Raw genomic sequence first — 24,376 nt, forward strand, 5'->3', positions numbered from 1 at the left:
GACCGTTCCCGAGCTCAGCGAAGTTTGCGGACTAAATTTGGTCCTGAGTTACCTGCCAACAGCCAGCTCGGCAGGCTAATTTGCATCTCATGGCAATGAGCCTTTGTTATGCTAATTATATGCTAATTTGCTACAGCTGCTGACTTTGCAGAGAATGCGTACCTATCATACGCAGAGCAAGCGTAGCTATCATATCGGCGCGGCACTCCGGTAATAATTTTTAGGCTTTTCTGCAAGGCGCTGTATTCCCGAATATTTTCCCGAGGTTTCTTTTTTCATAGATTTGGTTTTTTTCATAGGCAGCAACTTTTCTGACACATTAGTGTTTGTTAAATTTTGCAAAGTCAAATTCAAGTTGCTGAAATTGGAAAGACAACTTCCTACCGCAAGTTTCTTTGCCCTTGGGAAATATTTTAACTTGATCAGATGACACCCTGCAGTATGCAGTTATCACATAATTTTTTGTAAATCAGTGTCGGGTCATCCTTGCGACGACACAGAACAGTCAGCGACTGGTTTTTCAAGATCAAGCTGCACCCGAGTTACGACCAAGTGCATAAATTATTTACTTGAAATTATTTATAAATTATTGACTTGTCTTCTTATGAGACTTACATCAACTTTCCAAGGACCATGATTCCAACCCGAGAGCACACAGCGTCCGCTTCCTCCATGGAATGTGTCGTCAAGATGGCTCCCTGGTCGCCACGGAAACTGGAAATGATGATGTTCCTGCACAGCAAATTTACAAATAAACAACCAAAGTGAAATGCTTCAAGTATTTATCCTTTTTTTTTTTTTTTTGGAACTCTACAACCCTCTCAAAAACGCTTTGCGAGCAGACTGGCTCCCGGTCTGTACGTTATCGATGCTGATTGTGGGGCCGGAACCAGCCTTCCCCATGAGAATTATCGTCCGACAGCCAATGAGCTCCGTGCGCCGGCCAATGAAAGAGGGCGCCCTTTTACCTAGCAAAGACGTCCCATGGGCGAGACATTTAGCTGGTTGACGCGCACCGTTCCTTGTGTGTGGCGCACGTACACCAGGGGATTTGTACTTTGTACATGCAGTGGTATGGCCGCGCGTCGCGGCAAAATTGCAGTCAGGCAAGATGGCGTCGGTCGGTCACCCCCAACTGTACTTTGTTTGCCGGTGAGGGAGTACTTGTGAACGGAGTGGATCATTTGAAAATTGTAACATAATAATTCAATAAGCTTTGGCTGTTTTGGGGTCGGTGTCGCATTCGAAAGTGAATATCTTTTGTGATTGCAAGAAAAATGGTAATTTAGAGAAGGAATGATTGTTGGGTTAAAACTGTAACTTAAACAGATTTTACTTTGTACCTAGATGAATGGTTAATTTTGTTACAAGTAATGTTACTTACCAGACAAACCGCTTGGAGCTTGGATCCATGCCAGTCGATGGTTCGTCCAAAAACACAATTTTGGGCTTTCCAAGCATGCTGATAGCGAAGCACAGCTGTCGAGAAAAAATTGACACGGAATGCTAATTATATGAATGACGTAAGAATCATTATGAATGACGTAAGATTTGTACAACTTCACGTTTCAAACAAAACCTTTAATCTTCTTGACAACCATCATCACAATTTGGGCGTATCACAATGCAGTGCGCCACAAAGAGTTTGCCATGAAGAGTTCATTTTTTCCAGTGCATTGCCGGAAATGGTCGACAAATTCGCAGCACGGGACATTTGAAATCGTTACTTTTCCGGTCAGTAGTTTCGTAAGCGTATTATTCGAGTATCGGTTTGCCCTTTTCTTTTCTTTTTCCAGAACGCTATGCCTAAAACTACAACAAAATTAGCTCAAGTTGCCTACTGGCACTCATTCAAATGGGCCGTGTTTTGTTGACAGTAAAGTTGAAAAATGGATGGCAAACTCTTGGTGGCGCACTGCATTGTGAATCACCCAAATTGTAAAGAATTTCAAAGCCTGATGTAATGTATATCTTCTACTATATCACCACACTAGGGGACAGCAAATTTGAATTTTTGAATTTTGTTATTTTTGTTATGTACCTTCCTCTTGGTTCCTCCAGATAACTCCTTTGCCTTTTTCTTAGCATGCTCGCTGATGCCGACCGCATCCATGAAACTGCAACGGAAAGGAATATTGTTGAAGTTTATTTCATTGCAAGGACATTTTTGGCAAGGGGAAGATTTTTTAATTAAAGTAAGGCAAAAAAAAACAGTCCTGCTTCCGATTACGTGGCATTGGAAAATAGGCTAGGTAGGTAGGGATATTTTTTGTTTACCAATTTTTTTTGTATACGATCATTTGGAGGCGTCTGCGTGTAGTGAAGGGAAAAGGTAGTAATGGATGGTTTTGGATGTTTTTTCTCATTTTTCCCCAAACAAAATAAAGCATAGGGGCTGTCAGAATAGAGTAGGTAGGGAAACCGGAAGCAGAGGGTTTTTTTTTTGGGGGGGGGGGGCCTAAGTACGAACGAATGGACTTGTTTTAACAGGTCTCAACCAAGACCACTTATTTATATAAACAATGGTACAACCCTTGATATAGACCTCAATTGGTCTTAAAAATCATGTTATAGATATTTTGCATCAGAGAGATGTAAATATATTGCTTTTATTTTTAATATATCAGGTTTTTCTTTCGCTGACATAAGTTTTAACTACTAGAGCACCAACTCACTGCACAAATGTGAGCCTGCTGGGTGCATCCATATTTGTGCAAAAAGCTATGGAAAACTCGATATTTAGTACAGCTTTAATACTGTTATTTGCATATCTGTGTTTGCAGTCTATACAGGTGCATTATTGAAGCCGATACGTCTAAAACCGAAACGTACAATTGTAATAGTATCAGACTATAGAGGGCGCTAGTCATGTTCTAGATAGTTCTCGAGTTCATGTTGTCAGGCAATAAAAGAGTAGCCACAGATTTCACCAAAGTTGGAGGTCATCCCGACTCTATGTAAATCCACCACCCATTACATGGTGGCAGCGCGGTTCTTACCTCGTCATTGGCGCTACTGACATTCATATCGTCGCCTCAAAAAGGTGAGATTTTGACGCGAAAACTTGCCACACATTGTACGTAAATGACTGAGTAATTATTGCACGTGTAACGGTGTATACAGAGACTGTGTGTATGTACAGTAGCCTCGTGTCGCCTGTGTGTATAGCTTAGGATCGTCACGGTGCAGCATATACTGATACTCGCATAGTTTGAACTGAACATACAATAGGAACTATGACGGACTCAGTCACTCCTCGAATGGCCTGGGATGACCCAGATTTGCCCAGTTCCATACAAATTTTTCGACAACAATGTGAACTGTATTTCTCTGTGAAGAATGTCAAAACAGAGAAACAAGTCGACCATATTCTTCTCTTCATGGGACCTACTGGACTTCGCATGTATAATTCATGGAGCTTACCTGATGCTGACGCGAAAAAGCCTGATGTGGTCTGGGATCGCTTCGCTGCACAAATCACTCCGAGAACAAATTTCCGTGTTGCTCGACTGTACTTGCAGAAATTCCAGCAGAAGGATCGCGAATCTGTTGACGACTATATGTCACGACTAAAACTACATGCTCAAACATGTAAATTCCGCGATGACAAGGAATATGCGGACAGAATCATCGAACAGTTCATCGCTGGAACGCGTCACCCAGACCTGCAAAAGCAACTATTGGCTCGCGATGACACTTTGACCATTGATCAGTGTTTGGATATCGCTCGCACCCATGAAGCATCTCTATCGCACATGGAACAGCTTAATAGTGTTCATCATGGACCTTCCTCCGTTGATGCACTACAACGCCGACGCACATGCAGAAACTGTGGTAGACAACACCCCTTCAGACCTCGCGACTTATGCCCCGCCTACAACACAACTTGTGATAACTGTGGCAAACGTAATCATTGGAGAAATGTGTGCAAGTCCCGACACCAATCTGATGATTCCACACGTGGCCGACAAAACCAACGTACTCCACGGGATACTCGTCGTCGCTCACAATCGCAGTCACGGTCCAAGTCACGACAACGCCGTTCTCAACGCGACATGCACATGCTTGCAGACAGTGCCCCACCGAGTGGAGACATTGACGTTCCATTCGAACAGCTTACGCTTGATATTGTCGTATCTGCCATTCGTCCAAACAAACGCGATCGCGACGAAGCCTACACTTATGTCCAACTGCGACAAGATAAAGAACGCCGTGTTATCAATCTACACGCGAAGGTGGACACAGGTGCCCAGACAAACACCATTCCCGTTCGCATTTATCGTCGAATGTACCCAAGTCATCTGGACTCTGATGGATTTCCGCGCAAAGGACATCTTGCTGACTCAGGTGCTGTTCTCAAGGCATACAATGGCACAGAAATTAAGCAGTACGGCACACTGACACTCCCATGTAAACACACCCAGTCAGAATGGCACAATGCTGTGTTTCATGTCTGCGAGACTGATGGTCCGGCTATCATTGGTCTTCGTACAGCTCTTCAGTTGAACATTGTCGCTCTAAACTGTTCGGTTGAATCGCACGCTCAGTCTGACGGAAATGTTACGTCACAGCACCAACCGATTCGTTCCGTTGAGGATCTACTCTCCGCGTACCCAGAACAGTTTGATGCACTTGGAGATTTTCCGGGTGCCTATCACATTGTGCTTCGTGAAGGTGCACAACCTGTCGTGCATGCACCACGTAAGTGCTCCATTCATCTCCGCGATGAACTTAAGTCAGAGTTGGACAAAATGGAAGCACAGGGTGTGATCCGACGTGTGACCGAGCCCACCGATTGGGTTAGTAGCATCGCGATTTCACGCAAAGCTAATGGACAGTTACGCGTTTGTTTGGATCCCAAAGACCTTAACAAGGCACTCATGCGATGTCATCATAAGACACCAACTCTCGAAGAGATCACGCACAAACTTGCTGGCGCAAAGGTCTTCAGCAAAATGGACGCCAAACACGGTTACTGGTCCATCCATATCGATGAGGACAGCTCACTGTTGACGACTTTCAATAGCCCCTTCGGTCGCTATTGTTACAAACGCATGCCGTTTGGCCTGGCAGTTAGTCAGGATATTTTCCAACATCGGATGGATCAGATACTCGAACAGTGTGACGGCGTGATCGGAATCGCAGACGACATCATTGTCTTTGGAGACTCGGAACAGTCTCATGACAAGAACCTTCGTAAGCTCATGACTGTTTCTGCAGCAAACGGTCTGAAGTTCAACAGTAGCAAGTGCGCGATAAAGGACAAACAGATCACATTCTTCGGCATGGTGTACGACGCGCAGGGTGTCCACCCTGACCCAGCTAAAGTGCATGCAATCAAGGCCATGCCACCCCCTCCCGACAAGACCCAACTCCGTGAGTTTCTTGGAATGGTAACGTACTTAAGTCCATTCATCCAGCACTTGTCGAGCCACACTGCAGATTTACGCGAGCTACTCCGCAATGACTGTGAGTATGTGTGGTCTGCAAGTCACCAGCAGTGCTTCGAGAAAGTACGCGATTTGATCTGCGACTCTGCTACGTTGCGATATTTCGACCCCAACAAACCCACGACAATTCAGGTGGATGCATCGTCACGTGGTTTGGGTGCCACCTTGATGCAGGAAGGCGAACCAATCGCATATGCATCAAAGGCACTCAGTAGTGCTGAGACAAGATACGCGAACATAGAGCGAGAACTGTTGGCGGTTGTTTTCGGTTGTGAGCGTTACCATACGTATGTCTATGGTAAGCATTTCACGATCGAGTCTGACCACAAACCGCTTCAGATGATTCATCAGAAACCTCTCACATCTGCACCACCTCGCCTCCAGCGTATGCTCATGCGTCTTCAGCCATACAACTTCACTCTGCAATACCGGCCCGGCAAAGAGGTTCCCGTTGCTGACAGCTTATCACGCTCTCCAACGACTGACGGTACACATATTCCGTTAGACATTCAGATAAACCTCGTGCACTTCACTGCCGATCGACTTGCAGCTGTCAAACGCGAGACGGAACGAGATCCCATACTTCAGGAACTCAAACAGATCATCATATCCGGTTGGCCAGATCGGATGAAGGATCTCCCAGCTCCCCTCCGACCATATTGGTCATTTCGCGATGAGCTCTCAATCGCTGATGGCATCCTTATGAAAGGATGTCGTGTTGTCATACCTACAGCCATGCATACCTACACGCTGAACAAGCTGCATGAGGGTCATCAGGGTGCAACCAAGACGAAGCTCCGAGCGAAAGACACTGTGTATTGGCTCAACATGAATCAAGACATAGATCATGTTGTGAGTCAATGCCCTACATGTCAGGAACATCAACGGTCGCAAACCAAGGAGACTCTACTTCCACACGAGCTGCCGACGCGACCATGGCAAATACTTGGAACTGACCTATTCCACTTTGAGGAAAATGAGTATCTCATGATAGCTGACTATTACTCTAAATTTCCTCTGGTTCGCAGAATGCCTGCAAACTGCACAAGTGGTGCAGTGATTGATGCCACTCAGCAAATCTTTTCCGAGCATGGTGTGCCGGAGAAGATTATTAGCGACAATGGTCCACATTTTGCCTCTGCCGCCTACAAAGTGTTTGCTGAAGGATGGGGCTTTACACATGTAACGTCTTCGCCTCATTTCCCACGGTCGAATGGGTTCGTCGAAAGAATGATACAAACTGTCAAGCGTACAATGACCAAAGCAAGAGCCAGTGGTCAAAACATCAGCATGGCTCTTCTATGCCTTCGGACAACCCCAGTGGACAGCAAACTTCCAAGCCCTGCAGAACTGCTCTGCGGTAGAAAGGTTCAGAGCAACCTTCCTGTTGTGATTCAGAATACCTCGGAACGCAAGGACCAGACATACCAACGCCTACAGGACAGACAAGCACAACAAAAAGCCTACCATGACAGATCAGCTCATGACCTCAAGCCACTTCACCCAGGTCAACTAGTTCGTGTACAGGATCCACGAACTGGGTTGTGGACACCAGCTCAGATAAAACAGCGCTGTGAAGAACCACGTTCTTATGTCATAGTGACACCCAATGGTCGCGAACTTCGACGCAATCGCCGCCATCTTCGTGACATTGAACCTGTCAAAAAACGTGTCACATTCGAAGATGACACTTCACCGTCTCGTAACAGAGAAGTACGGGACACCTCGAAAACTCCCACTATCACGCGATCAGGTCGGCAAGTCAAACCACCAAAGAGACTTGATCTGTGAACAGTTGTGTGAACATTATCAGTTTAGCACCACCATTTTTTTTTACTCTTATTGTTATTGTACTCTTGTTTTCATGGATATGCAGATGACTACACTAAACACATGAAAACCAGATTATTTTTCTTTCTTTTTCTAAGATGCAGAAGTCATGCAAAGATTATTTTATTCATTATTTCCTACATTTGTTTGTTTTCAAAAGACAACCAAATTTTTTTTTCACCTTGTATTCAGTAAGACTACAGAGACAGATTCATATAGCACCAGAGAGCATTTTGTTTTTCAGGTTAACAACTGATTTGTGGGGTTTTTTTTGGACCTGTTGGAAGTAATGGCACACAAGAAAATGACCTTTATTTTTTGTTTTGTTCATCTTTCCTCTGCAAAGAGATTTTGAGATATCACATTAGCTCTGGAAAACGTGTTAAAGCAAAGGAACTCTCATTACCCCATCTTTACCAATCCGACACTTTTATTGCATTTTCAGAAGCAGTATTTATTTCTAGATAAGCATTTTTTTTTTTTAAAAGGGGGATGTAATAGTATCAGACTATAGAGGGCGCTAGTCATGTTCTAGATAGTTCTCGAGTTCATGTTGTCAGGCAATAAAAGAGTAGCCACAGATTTCACCAAAGTTGGAGGTCATCCCGACTCTATGTAAATCCACCACCCATTACACAATTAGTAAATGAGGGTTTCATTTTGCTCTGCGCATACTTACGCAAACGCGCGTGTGCGTAGGTGCTGAAGACAATTTTGCTGTGATGTTTTTTAACCGTCATACTCACAGAAAACATGCACACATTTTTCGTGTATGTTGTACTTGTGCGTTGCATTTAGAGTCTAGTTATTTAAAATCCATTCCATGTGATTTTATTATGTTCCACAAACACCCAAATGAATTCAAAATGTCTGCGGCCAGGACAGCTTCAAAGTATCTCCACATAGGGAAAGAGGAGCTAGCGCTCTAGTAGCTTAATATAGCTCTATGGTTTTGTCCTATCACTTATGCAGGGGCAACCATTCAATCCTGTTGTTTCTGTCAACCAAAGCCTGCCAGGAGAAAGTCTTCATCAATACTCACGACTTGGCTACAGCCTTGGCATCAGTCGGATGGACGCCTTTGATGAGTGCATAGGCCTCGAGATGCTCGCGCACCGTCAGGTTCTCGTACAGCGGATCATGCTGCGGGCAGTAACCTATGACGCGGAACGCTTCGGTCAGGGATGACGCGAGGTCGTGGCCGGCAATTTGGATCTGAGGGGAAGGATGTCAATTGGGTGAAATGAAAAAATTAACACTTCAAAAAGACACGCATACCAAAAAGGGGTGAGTCCTGATGCAAAATGAAAGGAATTGGCTGTTTCTAAATAGTGGTGGGTTTAAAAATCTAGATTTTTTTTTAAATTCGGTTTGAATTCCACTAGTCGGTTGGATTTCAGAAACCGGATATTCGTAACACAAGCTAAAGAAAATATCTTGAAAATCCCTCAATTTGCTCCATGGTCTCTGATTGTGACCCCATTCACGTGCTGATGGTCTTCTTGGTTCATGAACAGCTTGCTTTTTCCTTCCACTGATCTGAGAGAGTTCCTATCCATTTTTACAACCCTGGAGTGTTTTTGACACGGCCCGAAACTACCCACCTGTCCCCTAGCAGGCTTGGTGTCGGCCGTGATGACGTTCATGGAGGTGGTTTTGCCAGCTCCGTTGGGTCCGAGTAGGCCCAGCACCTGGCCTTCATTCACGCTCAGCGACAGGTTACGCACGGCCACTTTGTCCTCTCCGGGTCGACAGCAGCAGCGTCTCTTGTGGAACACTTTGCGTATGCTGGAGGCGGCCACGACACAATTCCCAGCAGTTTGGGCATGATTCTACCAGAAAAAGGATATATCATTTTGTAGATTGGTAATCAAGACATCACAAGTCATCACAAGTCCATCACAAGTCATCACAAGTCATCACAAGTCATCCCAAGTCATCCCAAGTCATCACAAGGGGGAGTGGTGTAGGGGTGTAATTGGGGTATATCCCCCCCCCCCCCCAACTTTTTGACTGGAGAGATGGGCTATCGGATCATCCCCCCACTTTTTCGCGGTGAGAAAACAAAAAATGCAGATTATGAGGTATTTATAGAACTTCCCAACAACTTCCCAAGCGCAAAAGTATATTGAGATGTACACCTGTATCATGAGTAGTGCTACCTAGCGAAATGTGGTGTTTCCCCCCCCCCCCCCCCCCTTTCCTTTTTCACGGCCGGCCAATTTTTGATTTTGGTCATCTCCCCCCCCCCCCCCCCGCCCCTCCCCGGCACACATTTACACCACTGTACTAAATCCTCCCAAATTCTCAATATGCAGAAAACCATCTATAACATGGCCAAAAAAAAAAAAAAAATATCAGGTTAAGTAATAATGGTTGAGCTAAACCAGCCATACTTTGTTTGTCAAAAAATCCACCAAAACATTCGGGTGTATATTTGAAGAATCTGGGCAGTTTATGGACTGACTTACCGGAGACCGAAATGAACTCTGGTGAAATATCCCGCGGACTTTATCTCTCTCTGCCTTCACATCCGAGTCTTCGTCTTCGATGAAGTCATCGTTCTGAGGCAAATGTTCAGGTTTCGGCTTTGCCCTGTATAAAGACAAAAAACAATTCTGAGGATTTTCTAGAACAGACATTTTCCATTTCAAGAAACGGTCATGGGTTTCCCGTACAGAAAAAAGACAAACCAAACCTAGGCTTGCAACCAAACCGCGTCCGTAATTCCAATTTTTTTGTGTCGACTGTTTGTGCTATTCCTTTTGGAGGCAGTGGTGAATTAAAGACATCATTTGCATTTATCCCGTAGGTAACCTATCAAATTATTACCACAAAGCTTACTTGGATTAAACCCCAGGAAATTATTCCTTCCGGCTTGCCGTCATTTAGGAGAAATCAAGAAATGTAGGTGATTTCCAACAATCAGTCAATTGAATGATTTTTTTAAATACAGAGAGATATGGATGAAATCGTGTTTCGTGATCAAAAGTTTGTGCAAGATTTATCACAGTTTTTCGAGAAAAAAAATGTAATATTAGCTGAATCTTCAATAGGATGTTTTTTTAAAGTTCTTCTTTGGATTTTGAGTGGTGTTATTATTGGAAACAACAAATAAAATGCATGAAAAGCAAATGATCCTACAAAATTTTCTTGAGAAGACTAATGATATCCAGTAAGATGAACTTTCAACAAGTTAGGCTTTATGAGAGTTCTTCTTTGGAATTTGAGTGGTGTTGGTTATTATAGGAAACGCCAATAAATATGCATGAAAAATAAATGATTTTACACCTTCAAGAAAAAAACTTTCCTAGTAGCAGAAACTGACTGCACACCTCAATTCAAACTATCACTTGCACCTGAAATTGCAGTTATTTAAAACCATGTTTGTCATTTGATTGGCAATAAGATGCAGTCGGTATTTTATAAAGAATACAATATTAACAGCAATCTTGTGCTTGAAACCATATTAAATGTTTTTTTTACGAACCAAAACATGATAGCATCTATCAGACGGCCTCCCGTGGACATGACTTCCAGAACACGAAGCAGACAGATCACTACCACCAGAGAACCCAAAGTCTGTCGAAAAAAAGACAAATAAAGTTGGCTGATCTTGTACAAACTGTCATATCCCACCCCAGATTTCATTTACATACCTCATACATTCAGCAGTCGTTCACGAAGCAAATGATCAACTTGAAACAGACCACAAAAAAAAAAAATGTGAAAAATCTTGACGATTTCGGTGGCTTGTCCGTAAATATACGCCAGTTCCAACGGCTGTCATCCATTTTGTTGTCTTGTTTACTTGTGACTGGACTTGTGATTTACTTGAGACTGGACTTGTGATTTACTTGTGACTGGACTAGTGATTTACTTGTGACTTGTGATTTACTTGTGATTGGACTTGTGATTTACTTGAGACAACTTGTGATGGACTCGACTACGTCCCTGCATGGAGAACGAAGACACAAAACAAACATTCTGAAACCTCAACCAATTAACACGCCTATACTTACGCACAGTATGGCGGGAAGGACATTGTTGATCATTTCAAAGAAAACTCCAAACTGAAGCTTATCTACCTCTTCCTTCTTGTAGGCCGTTTGATAGACCTGCAATGGTAACATTTGAAAAAATAAATCACAAGATAACGAAAATGAGCTCCACCAATGGTAAATTCTACAAAACGTCTACACCTGTGCTAGAATCAGTCAAACTTACAAGACAAAAGGGACAAGGTAGTCCTAAACCTCCTCCCAGAGAACACAAATTTCTATGGAATTGATTCAGAGCAGATTTTCTCTGGAAAGTCTTGTCATGCATCCGAGCAGCCGATTTCACAAACAAAGTGCATAGCTTGCGCTATGCGTAAGACTTACGTAACAAATTTGTTGCGCAGGTACGCAATAAAGTTAAGAACGATTTCATGACACTTGGCATAGCCGCGCAATGTTTTAAATAATCTAAACATCTTGGACAAGGATACAACGTGAAGAACAGCAGATTTAATAAATTCAATTCATCAAGTGTCCACAACAAGAAACCCAACTGAAAATACCCTGCCGTTTTGACGCAATGTTGTTTCACAAGACGTTCAACTTTAGATGCCGTTTTCTCCGATTGCTAGTTTTAACTTGCATGCACATGGGTGTTACTTCGTGGTGTTGCTGACGAAACATGTACCTTATCACTGAAGTAGAGTAACCCAAAGATGGTGTACGGAGGATAGAAGAAACTGAAGATCTGATGCATTAGGCTTGCGTCGGGGTGTGGAATGTCGGGATTATAATCTCCATTAGGTTTTGGAAGTAAATCAACAAAGAGGGCGGCTACTACCAAAGCCACTGGCAACTAGAGAACACCAAAAAAAAGCGGAAAATTTGTAAAGCTATGGTAACTAGGAATACAGTATTGCGGACGGTGGGGGAGTGTGGCCTAGTGGTTAGGGTTTGTGACTCATGATCAGAGAGTCAAGGGTTCGAATCTAGCTGCTGGCCATATGTTGTGTCCTTGGGCAAGCCACTTCACCCCCACTTGCCTCTCCACCCATGAGTACAAATGGGTACTGGCATTAGCTGGGGAGTAGCCTGCGAAAAAATTTTCAATTTGTATGTTTTGTTTCGACAAAATAAAAGTACTTAAGTTTGATTTTGGGTGTCTGCAACCCTCTGAACAAGGGCTTTAATTTTTGCACAGAAATAAACCCGCCCTGTGACAGCCCAATTATTGTCTGGCAGCCGATAATACGCATTTTGCAAAGAAACAACTCAACAAGTACACGTCGGTGGATTTTTTTTGCTCGATGTCTCAGTCAAAAGTGAATATTGAATAACTTAAATATTGCTAGGAAAACAGCAATTGAAAAAAAACAAATCTATTTTTGGAGGCGAAACTCAAAAAGAGCACAGGAAACGCATCTTAAAACAAAAACACGAGAAGTGACGGTAATACATAAAACAAATAAACTTACAAATATGTAAAGTATCTGAGCCACTATCTGACTCGTCCTAACTTCCGAGAACATGAAGCTCAGACAGTAGGAGAACAGCACAGACAAGGGAACCCAAGGGATCGCGAAGAGGATGAATGCGGCCATTCCCCCGCCGGTACTCAGCGCCATTCCACCGGTGGAGAAACCAGTAATCAAGCTGATGATGATGGCGACGATGATCATCAAGAACATCTGAGCGGAGTCAATCAGGAAATGCGACAACCAGTAGCTGAACATTGAGACGCCGGACACTCGCAGCTGAGTGCGGATTTTCTCCTAAAATAAGAAGAAAAAAAAACAGAGAGTCTTGTTGTCGTTAGAGCCTTTCCCTTCTTGATCACAGTCAAATTGCCCTAGTTTTCCCTGATTTTTTTGTGAATTATCACAAATTCTCAGAGTTTTCCCTGACTGGAAAACGGAAACTAATTTTCAAGGTTTTCCCTGATCTCCAGAGTCAGGCTGGGAACCCTAAAAGGAATTTTTCAGTGTATACTGTAAAAAATGAACAAACATTAGAATTGTTTAATGCATGTGTGTAAGTGATTAAAATCATTCATTTTTGCTATCCAGATTTTTTGATGGCTAAAAAAAAACTGTAAGAATAATATCCAAAATAGTCTTTATTTACTTAGGACATTAATTCAACAATTAAAAAAATTATGATTAGGTTAAAATGATTATTACTGAATAGACACAAATCTAAATAAAGGTTATGAGATATTTCACACAATATGTATAATTTGTTTTAAAATCTGCTCAAACAAACACTTTATTTCATTTGTATTTATTCAAATTTCCGATGTTTCTAAGACTCTTCCTCCCTGACAATATTTGAGAGAAACCCTGAAACTAGAGCACCGGAGCGGCAATCCGGAGATCCCGGTTCAAAACTCCGCTCCAGTCAATTTCTTTGTTCATCTTCAAAAGAATTAACATTTCTAAGACTCCGACTCACCTGTCGCTCCCTGACAATATTTGTGAGAAACCCTGACGGAAGTAGTGTCAACCCTATGGGTATGAACGCCACCATGAAGACGCCGGCGTTCATATGACGGTAGGAGTACGCTTCCGTTGGCAAGGGATGGTTCACGAAGGTCATGTCCAAAATCCGCGTGCTTGTCGTTAGGATGTTGTTTAGCGCATTGCCGAGAATGCTGATCATTACCGGGATGGAGTGGATCGCTGTGCCGTTGTATGCAACCAGCAGTTTGGGCGTTGCACCCTGTATTGATTTAGCCCAAAAAGACGCAATTTGTAGAACTTAATTTATGACCTGAGACAGATCACCTATTCCTGTTGGTCGACAGCCCGTTTCGAGGCTGCCTAAAACTGAAGTTTAAACACTGCTGAGAAGTGTTTAAAACCTTCCTGTGAAATGTGGCCCCCGAACCAGGACAATAAATATCTCCTCTCAAAAATGTTGTAGAAGTCTTTGGCCAAAGTCAGCAAAGTTTCAGCAGTTTTAAGTTCTCTTTGTTGCACTGTTTGAACGTTTTATAACATCACCTTACGTGTAAGGAAATACAAGGAAACACTATGTAATAAGAGAATCACACGGCAACAAGGCTGACATCACACTTTTCCTTCTTGACTTATATATGATGATTACAACATCTCTGATCACAAATGTTTTTTGGAAATTTAAACCAGCATAAAATTGCCTGAAATAAATGAGTCCAACAATTTGTCTTAAAATAGTATGGGAATAGGATGGGAAAATTGATCAACAAAAATCGTCTTACACTTGTGCCCAAGTTGGTAGGGACTGTGGCCAAGTTGTGTGGTGCCACAGACATCACTTTGCTCAGGTCATCGAGTTCGTCGCTGATGCGCAGTCCCATGCGCCCAAATTCTTTCGTCAACACAGAGACATCTGCAAAAGGAGATTTTTAAAGCAGTCAAGGGAGGGCAATAACAATAATAATAATCGTAGTGCTGATATAGCGCTTTGTATTTCAACAATCTCAAAGCGCTTTACAATTATTACCCCGTTCATCAGGCCATGGGACCACGCGGCAGCCATATCAGCGCTCAATCGGTCCTCGACCCTCACAGGTACCCATTTATACTCCTGGGTGGAGAGAAGCAATTGTAGTTAAGTGTCTTACCCAAGGGCACAAACACCATGTTCCTGGCAGGATTCGAACCCACGCACACACACACATTTGTTTTTGGTGTAAATCAAGGATTTTCTATTGTTCCTCTTCCCTTTTCCTTTGTTTATACTCTTAACTTTTTAGTAACAGCTCTCACTGGTTTTGCACACATTTTCTAATCGAGGTCGTCCTCGATTTGGTTCCTGTCCTCAATTCATCAATGATGTTTCATGTGTGTGTCCTCAATTTACACCATAAATAAATGCCATTGTGCGTGAGTCAAACACCGTGAGTCAAACACCGTAACACAACCATTTGTTTTGCCTAATAATAGTCTTTGTCGTACGATTACAAGACTCACCCTCGGGTGCTGTCAAGTTGTCAACGTACAGGAGAGGATTGACTCTATCAGACTGATAACCGGAAGTCTTCTCCACGTACATCTTGGGATCTATGGTGACAGGAGGTGTCTCGCCAGTATTGACATAGTCCAATGAGACGGTGGCTACCAGGACAGCTGAAACCACCATGAGGATAATCGGTAGGAGAAGACGCACTACATAGGTCTGAAAAAGGGGACAGGGGAACAATAATCATATTAACAATAATAAGAAGAACTAGAGTTATGTTTGCAGACAAACACATGGCTGTTTCGGCAATTTGTTGTATATTTATGTCATGGACATCAGAAGAAGTTGCATATCAGATCAGTAGAAAGTTGCATAGCGATTGGTGCCACTAGTTCCGTAGATACAGGCTTATAAAAATGCACCTTCAATGTGACGCCACAACATCACATCACATTCCTGCTTAGGTACATACCAAGATTAAACCAAATCAGACCTATAGTTTGGCAGATATATGTGATGTGATCAAGCTAAATGAGTCGTTTGTCGGGAAGTTTTATTTGGAGATACAGGCCAAAATAGGGCTACTTCATCACATCACTTCCTCACATTTCTTGGTGTTCCGACTTTCATAATTTTCGAAGTAATGACGGTATCGGCATGCGATTTTCACAGCAGTAATGCTGAGATTGTGCTTTTTTAAAATCTGTAATAAAAAAATTGTGACAAGGGTCGACAAACGACTCATTTTAGCTTGATTACATCAGATATATAGGCCAAAGGAAAATGCAATGACCCTTGGCCAGGGATCACGCCAGCCAAGACTCAGAAACAAATGAGACTTGCCCTGGGATTTCGCCACATCTGCAGGAACTGGACTTTGCAAAGTGCTTGGATCTGGTAGCTGCCTGGCTGGAGAGGCTGTGTGATTGTGGCCTCCACATCTAGGGTCCTTGACTCCACGCCGTTAACCCTCCCTTTGGGACTGTCCAAATCTGCAAGGCATATATGCATGATACGATTGTAAATCTTGTGTAAAGTTGAGAACTTACGCAATAACCTTAGATCAAACAGTGCATTTAAAGCTTTTCTACTGTTTGATCTACAGTTTTCATGTCGCGTTCGTCTACATCCTCCTCATCATTTCAGGGTTAAAGTCTGTGCAGACATTCTCATTTGTCTTACCTGACACGCTGTTTGTCATGTCGCGTTCGTCTACGTCCTCCTCATCATTCAGGGTTAAAGTCTGCGCAGACATTCTCATTTGTCTTACCTGACACGCTGTTTGTCATGTCGCGCTCGTCCACGTCCTTCTCATCATTCAGGGTTAAAGTCTGTGCAGACATTCTCACTTGTCTTACCTGACACGCTGTTTGTCATGTCGCGTTCGTCTATGTCCTCCTCATCATTCAGGGTTAAAGTCTGTGCAGACATTCTCATTTGTCTTACCTGACACGCTGTTTGTCATGTCGCGTTCGTCTACGTCCTCCTCATCATTCAGGGTTAAAGTCTGTGCAGACATTCTCATTTGTCTTACCTGACACACTGTTTGTCATGTAGCGTTCGTCCACGTCCTCCTCATCATTCAGGGTTCAAGTCTGTCAAGACATTCTCACTTGTCTTACCTGACACGCTGTTTGTCATGTCGTGTTCGTCCACGTCCTTCTCATCATTCAGGGTTAAAGTCTGCGCAGACATTCTCATTTGTCTTACCTGACACGCTGTTTGTCATGTCGCGTTCGTCCATGTCCTCCTCATCATTCAGGGTTAAAGTCTGCGCAGACATTTTCATTTGTCTTACCTGACACGCTGTTTGTCATGTCGCGTTCGTCCACGTCCTCCTCATCATTCAGTTTCAGGAAGACTTCCTCAAGCGTTGTCATGGAGACTCCGTATGACTGGATCCCTAGTTCCTTGGCAACCGATTGATCTGATTTTGAGGTGTGATTTTCCAGAGCTTTGAAAAGATCTGTGGATTTGATTTTAAAAAAAATGGAAAAGGTCATGGAGAGTCATGGAAAAGTCATGGAGAGTCCTGGAAAAGGTCACGGAGAGTCATGAAAAAGGTCACAGAAAGTCACGGAAAAGGTCACAGAGAGGCGTGGAAAATGTCATGGAAAAAGTCATGAAAAAGCTCATCATGTGGAAAGTCATGGAAAAGGTCACGGAGGGTCATGGTAAAGACCATGGAGAGTCAAGGAAACGGTCATGGAGAGTCGATCATGGAAAAGGTTATGGAGAGTCAAGGAAATGGTCATGGAAAGTCATGGAAATGGTCATGGAAAGTCATAGAAAAGGTCACAGAGGGTCATGGTAAAGGTTATGGAGAGTCAAGGAAATGGTCATGGAGAGTCATGGAAAAGGTCATGGAGAGTCACGGAAAAAGTCATGGAGAGTCACGGAAAAGGTCATGGAAAGTCATGGAAAAGGTCATGGAGAGTCATGGAAAAGGTCATGGAGAGTCACGGAAAAGGTCATGGAGAGTCATGGAAAAGGTCATGGAGAGTCATGGAAAAGGTCATGGAGAGTCATGGAAAAGGTCATGGAGAGTCATGGAAATGGTCATGGAGAGTCATGGAAAAGGTCTTGAAGAGCCATGGAAAAGGTCATGGAGAGCATGGAAAAGGTAAGGGAGCGTTATGGAAAAAGTCGTGGAAAACATCAAACTCTTGGAGAGTTGTGGAAAAGGTCATGGAGAGTCATGGAAAAGGTCATGGAGAGTTATGAAAAAGGTCATGAAGAGTCATGGAAATGGTCATGGAGAGTCATGGAAAAGGTCTTGGAGAGCCATGGAAAAGGTCATGGAGAGCATGGAAAAGGTAAGGGAGCATTATGGAAAAAGTCGAGGAAAACATCAAACTCTTGGAGAGTTGTGGAAAAGGTCATGGAGAGCCAAAGGTCAAGAAAAGTCATGGTAAACTTATGGAAAAAATGTGTGGATAGTCATGGGAAAGATCCCAGTAAGTCTTGGAAACGACAAACGCCGGTTTAATGAAAGATATGGAGAACAGCCATCCAACGTAGCAGTTACAAATTCCAGTATATCCTATTCCGTACAAGACAAGATTGGTACCTTGGAATCTGTGGGCTTCCTGCAGTGGGAGTGTGTAGGATAATTCCATGCCGTGACTACGGGACACCTGACTGTTGGGAACGTGTTCCATCACCAGATCCGTAACGCTATCCACATGTGCATTCTGCTCCACAACCATGCTAGTTGAACCAAAATAACTTCTGTTAGCTTATTAAACTATGTTTAATTTCTTAAAATGAGCCAGTATTTCATATTATAAATTCCATTTCATTGTGCCTTCATAGAAACAATATCTTTCAATTTCTGCATCCATCCTGGTAACTAACATGCTTACCCAAGATGGTATCCAACGCCAAATCGACTCTTTAAGAAAAGAGAGGAACCATAGCAACGCAGTCTTCCACGTGACATCACAGCTTTACGATCTAGAAACAAAAAAGTCCAAGATTCCGATTGGCTATGCATGTAATTCATCTTTTAATAAGATCAAGTTGCTTAAACTGTAAGCAAAGGTGGCTTTGCTGACTGTTTTCTTTTAAATTTTGAAGTACTGGTCTTTAATTTCAGCATCCTAAGTGTACCAGAAGCAGGCGTCAGATGAGGTTTGCGGTATTCGGAACGGATGACTGATAAACAAGCATCAAGCGAGGCCGGAAATATCCGTCTGCGACCCGCTCCCAGCGAGCGAGGCCGGAAATATCAGGGTGTGCTACCCGCAGATGACAGCCTGAACCCGTCTGACATCGATCTTGTGAGAAAAAAAATCCCGCGCCTGGCTCTGGTTACTGTCCAAATAATCCCGGCACGAACTGGTTAAATGAGAAAATCATGGGTCCGCTTTAACCGCTGATGGGTCACCGTGAATAAGCTATATAGGTGTGTACACATGATGACTGCCAAACCGCAGTTGCTCAAATGCTCAAACCAATGACAAACAATTAACCTAACACAAACAAAATGAAACATGGCCTGGCATGAATGGCCTCGCTGACCTGCCAAGATGTCTGCCTCATCCATGAAGTGAGTGGTGAGCACCACGATCCGTCCCTGTCGCTGGTTCTTCAGGAGCGACCACATCTGCCGGCGAGAGTACGGGTCCATGCCGCTACTCGGCTCATCAAGAAACAGAATCTAAGAAAGTTAACAAAAACCAGGAGGTTCCACATGAGCATCAGTGCAGAGACAGTACCAACCATTTTCTTAATAATTTCTTTTGTACATCCGAGGGTTTGTCCAATCACAAGCTCACTTAGTAGGGACTCGAACCCACGACCTCCTGTTTGCTAGTGAAGGCATCTTACCGCCCAACCCCCGAGCTTGCCAGGATCAGCTGGCCGGTTCAAGTCTGTGCAGCATGTACTGCAATCACTGACACTATTCTTTGGTAAAATGGATTCTATGTGTCAGGGAGATGTTATAAATCCATACTGGGTTTTGCCCTTCACAAACACAATTTCTCTTTCTTGCTCTCCTTAATCCTCATGAGTAGTGATTAAAACTATGCTTGTCATAAAATACTTTAAAAGGTACCTTTGGGTCACCAATGAGAGCGATTCCGACGCAGAGTTTGCGTTTCTGTCCCCCGCTGAGATCTTTAGACTTGGTGTTGGCCGACTCGTCAAGCATGGTGAGTTTCAAGATCTTGTCCACCTAATGCGAGAAAAAAAAACTCAATTAGTTTCTGAGAAGTGAGTCACTCGGTTGGCTGAGCTCAGATAATTAAGATAGGGCTCGGTGTCGTCTATCTGACTAAATTCAACCAAATACGTGACCCAAATAATAAAATAAATCGTGAAGTCAGAATAACCTTCATGAAGGTTATTCTGACTTCACGATTTATTTTATTATTTGGGTCACGTATTCGGTTGAATTTTTGTAAGACACTGATAGGTTGACGAAGTTTGAGTCCATTTCAAGACCAACGGACTTGAAGCGGCAACCAAACTTAGAGGTCAGTGCATATTGTGGTTGAGGAGGGGTGGGTTTGTGGTAAAAAACAGTAGTCTGTCGCGAGCCAATATGGCACATCCGGCTGGCGTTTATCTTCGGTTTTCTTGGCACAAAATGACTGTGAATATCTTTATGTGCCCTGGATGACAGCCAGTCCATTGCAGGTTACTCCCCAGCTAATGCTGGTACCCATTTATGCTCCTGGGTGGAGAGAGGCAAGTGGGGATAAAGTGGCTTGCCCAAGGACACAAAATATGACCAGCAGCTGGATTCAAACCCCTGACCCTCTGATCATGAGTCATAAACCCTAACCACTCGGCCACACTCCCCCAAGGGGTTTGGGTTGGGAGGCAGACAACAAACCAAATGCCGAACTCTCACCTCCGCCTTAATGTCACGGCGCGGTACCCCCTTCAGTCCGGCGTACACCTGGAGGTGTTCCCGTGCTGACAAGACGTCAAACAGCGTGTTGTCCTGGGGACACACCCCCATCATGGACCGGATCTTCTGCATCTGTATGGGATCCCGGATGCTGTAGCCACAGATGGTGGCCTGGCCGTTGTCGGCCGTTATCAGGCCAGTCAGGGTGTTGATCAGGGTGGTCTTACCGGCCCCGTTGTGGCCCAGGAGGCAGGTGATCTGGCCCTCGTAGACGTCCAGGCTCATTTCTGTAACAACAACGGAGTACATTGTCAACTATTAATGTATCTTTCATTTCCCTAAGCCATAATTTGTGGAGCGCTGTTGTCCAGTGGTAATGGTGTTTGACTCATCTGCTGATCGAGGTACATCGGTGCAAACCCTGACGGGGAACATGGGGCTTGTGTTCTTTGGCAAGACGCTTTACTACAACTGCCTCTCTCCACCCAGGGGTATAAATGGGTACCTGTGAAGGTCGAGACCAGAGTGTGCTGATCTCGAGCTGTTGCTGGGAAAAATGGTACTTTTTATGAGCTGAATTTTCATAAATTCCCAAATATGTCTTGCAATTACCTACCTCTCACAGCAAAAACGTCTTGTTCTTTCCCTCCACGGTGAAACGTCTTGGACAAGTTGCGAATCCTGCAAGAAAATGTTTTGATCTTATCTGAAGAATGGTGCATTATACTCAGACTCACAAGGAAACACAACCTGACACCAGATATTATGTGAATGTTGGCCACAGCCAAAGAACGTTTTTATTCATTTTTGCCGGATACCGAATTGTTTTCTTGGCATACCGGTCTCACATTGTCATAAAAATTAAGTGGGCGCACCTGGCCCCAAACATGTATACAAAATGGGCGCACCTGGCCCAATATACCAAATGGGCGCACCTGGCCCCATATACCAAATGGGCGCACCTGGCCCAATATACAAAATGGGCGCACCTGGCCCAATATACAAAATGGGCGCATCTGGCCAGAAACAAAGTGGGCGCACCTGCCCCCCTACAATAATACGAAATCATTAACATCATTATGTTAATTTTACAAGTAATTTCTGAGTGCAGAAGTGGTCCCACTGATGTTGTACATTCAGTCAGGAGCAGCATAGTCTTTTGAAACGTTCTAGCACTATGTCCTCTGCACTTAACATTTATGATCATTATTCAGAACAAATGACCAATTTGTGTCTAGCTCCATGTCAGTTATTTTATTTTGAATTTTTAAAATGGGGGTTACTGGCTGTCTGCACCTCAAGAAAAATGCCTCCAAATATAGTAAATACCTGAACTTGACAAAACTTTAAAATCACACCATTTGAAAAAGGTGGAGTAAAAAGGGGGTGGCGGTGAAATTGTTGTGTTTAATCTCACAACAAAATGCACCCTCCGCCTCCTTTGGATGGCTGTGACAGAATGACAGCTACATGTACGTGAATTGTGTTTCCCGCTCGAGATAGCGTCATGACGCATATTCATGATCTTTGATTGGTCTTAACTTTGTTCCATCCCGCATTTGCATACGCGCCACCCTAATTTGCATATCGATCCTGTCCACTATGACCTTGGTCATAAGTCACAGGTCACGAGTCACCTTCTCGCGTACATGTAATTGTTTACAATGTGTTCTGATCCTTCTCGCGTACATGTAATTGTTTACAATGTGTTCTGATCGGCTACTAGCGAAATGCTCTGCAATATACAGGGTGCTTATGGTAGGTGTTCACTGAGTATAAGGCCTTTTATCGTTTATGCGATAAAAGGGGGTTATTTGCACAATTAACTAAGATTTCAAGTGAGACTTTTCTTAACTGTGATGAAGTGTCTCATAACCAGAACAGATCAGATAAAAAATATCATCAGCACATGTTCTAAGTCCTGCACCGCAATATGCATTTTTACACACAATTTTCACAGTTGTACCGCAGTTTGAAGTCAACGTTTGAATAGGGTCCCCTCATGCACTACCATGTCCAATCTGTCCGCTTTGGGCGTTACAGTCAGATGACTACAGTCATCACTTGAATTTGCTGACTACAGCCTGGGGTGCGTTTTGGTGGTCATGTCCAAGAATTGGTTCGGTAGTTTCTTGTCGGTGAATTTCTTCAGCAATTTTAATTGGGTTAGAACTACGCATGATCATGTAGTACTCAAATCCCCAAAACAATTGACCTAAGAGAAACCACCGAACCTGAATTCTTGGTTATCCTGGTTGACAGGATGATTGATTTTTCATGCCCTGCGGCAAGACTGGCTGGACTTACTAAGATTTTATTCATTAAAAATGTGGTTCTTGTCAGAGGGGCCGGTGCCTGGCTAGGATATTCACGAGCAAACGTTCAATCGAGGCAAAAGGGGCACTCACCAAGTTATTTGGCTATTCTTGCATGAGAAACTTGTGAAATATACAATGTTTGATCGGCTAGACTCACTAGGATTCTATGAACAAACATGTGGTTCTTGTCAGAGGGGAAGGTGTTTGGCTATGATTTTCAGGGTCAATAGTTCAACCAAGGCTAACGGGGCACTCACCACGTTAATTGGCTATGCTTGCATGAGGAACTTGAGAAATATACAATTCTTGACCAAAAAAGTCAGAGTACCTAAGCAAAATGGACGTCATTTTTAAGCACGATCCCTGAGTGGAGGGAATTTTTTAAATACCTGATGCCAGCACTGGCTCTCATTTCGGACGACACTGGCTCTACATCTGCCTGGCTATGCATCTCAATCGACTCCACATCATTGCTTGCAACACCATTCTTGGGGTTTCCGCACCAGTAAGACGGCATGAAGCAGAACCAAGGGGGCTTCTGCTGGCCATAGTTTCCTACAAGTTAACGTAATGAGGTTTTTTAACCACTTGGAGACGGGCTTATTTTCGGCTGAAAAACGCAGTTTTTCAGAAAGGCAAAACTTATTGGCTAAATTTCAAAATTAAGTCAAACACCAAATTAGGTTTTGCCCTTCACCGACGTTTAAACACTGTATACTCAGTGTGTTACCTCCCGAGTGAAAGTTGGAAAAAATCACTCGGGTGGGACTCGAACCTACGACCTCCTGCTTTCTAGTGCAGATGTCTTACCACTCGACCACCGAGCTAACGGGATCGGTTGACTGGTTCGAATCTGATATACATAGCAGCGGGTACCGCATGAACTATTATAAGATGGAATTTTGCATCGGGGTGATATAAATCAAATTAGGTTTTGCCCTTCACCGACGTTTAGGTCAAACAAGTTTAAGTCAAACACCTCAGATACTGAGTCTTGAGAGTCGTATTTACAATATTTGTGTCGGGAAATGAAAATATGTTACATGTGTTTGGCTTCTTTATGTTGTTTTCTATCCTCAAGGATACATGAACTCATGAAGCTTTTCACAACCAAAATGAGCTGGTAATTGGTATGGCCTCCTGCCAGATCACTGTCTCATTCTTGGGTCTAACCAAACCCTTTGTTTTAGAGAGATTTTCCCATGCCCATGTCTAGCTATTTTTGGTAGCAAGAATGTCACTTTCACTAGCTGTGGAGACAAATCAATTAAGGTTTGGAGGTTGTTGGGACCTGGAAGAAATCTTGCTGATCAGCAGATTCACCCAGGACTCCCTGAAACACTAGCCAATCAAAAAGTTTATATTCAAATTATTTCACGGGGGAGGAGTAGTCAATTTAATATGTAGCCAATCGGCAAATGGATCGAAGTGTCCATCACCCAACTAAAGTGGGTATTTAAGGTCCCGCATCAG

At 43.4% G+C, this 24,376-nt stretch overlaps 1 protein-coding gene across 1 annotated transcript in view; it reads right to left on the reverse strand.

Annotated features, from left to right (window-relative positions):
• LOC119735080 (ATP-binding cassette sub-family A member 5-like) overlaps window positions 1-24,376 on the reverse strand; it is a 35,314-nt gene that overhangs the window by 2,361 nt on the left and 8,577 nt on the right. Inside the window, exons 9-30 of the mRNA XM_038208773.1 lie at window positions 23,293-23,458; window positions 21,202-21,266; window positions 20,586-20,872; window positions 19,785-19,904; window positions 19,247-19,385; window positions 18,589-18,679; window positions 18,294-18,433; window positions 17,022-17,189; window positions 16,067-16,215; window positions 15,235-15,439; window positions 14,520-14,650; window positions 13,733-13,999; window positions 12,757-13,053; window positions 11,970-12,137; window positions 11,303-11,398; window positions 10,771-10,862; window positions 9,752-9,875; window positions 8,885-9,112; window positions 8,323-8,495; window positions 2,042-2,117; window positions 1,385-1,479; window positions 616-732 (exon numbers count right to left, since the gene is read on the reverse strand). Coding sequence (XP_038064701.1) covers window positions 616-732; window positions 1,385-1,479; window positions 2,042-2,117; window positions 8,323-8,495; window positions 8,885-9,112; window positions 9,752-9,875; window positions 10,771-10,862; window positions 11,303-11,398; window positions 11,970-12,137; window positions 12,757-13,053; window positions 13,733-13,999; window positions 14,520-14,650; window positions 15,235-15,439; window positions 16,067-16,215; window positions 17,022-17,189; window positions 18,294-18,433; window positions 18,589-18,679; window positions 19,247-19,385; window positions 19,785-19,904; window positions 20,586-20,872; window positions 21,202-21,266; window positions 23,293-23,458 — 3,394 coding nt within the window. The remainder of the gene's footprint in view (window positions 1-615; window positions 733-1,384; window positions 1,480-2,041; window positions 2,118-8,322; window positions 8,496-8,884; window positions 9,113-9,751; window positions 9,876-10,770; window positions 10,863-11,302; window positions 11,399-11,969; window positions 12,138-12,756; window positions 13,054-13,732; window positions 14,000-14,519; window positions 14,651-15,234; window positions 15,440-16,066; window positions 16,216-17,021; window positions 17,190-18,293; window positions 18,434-18,588; window positions 18,680-19,246; window positions 19,386-19,784; window positions 19,905-20,585; window positions 20,873-21,201; window positions 21,267-23,292; window positions 23,459-24,376) is intronic.

This window comes from Patiria miniata, unplaced genomic scaffold (genome assembly GCF_015706575.1).
Source record: "Patiria miniata isolate m_02_andy unplaced genomic scaffold, ASM1570657v1 HiC_scaffold_28, whole genome shotgun sequence".
NCBI classification, from domain to species: domain Eukaryota; kingdom Metazoa; phylum Echinodermata; class Asteroidea; order Valvatida; family Asterinidae; genus Patiria; species Patiria miniata.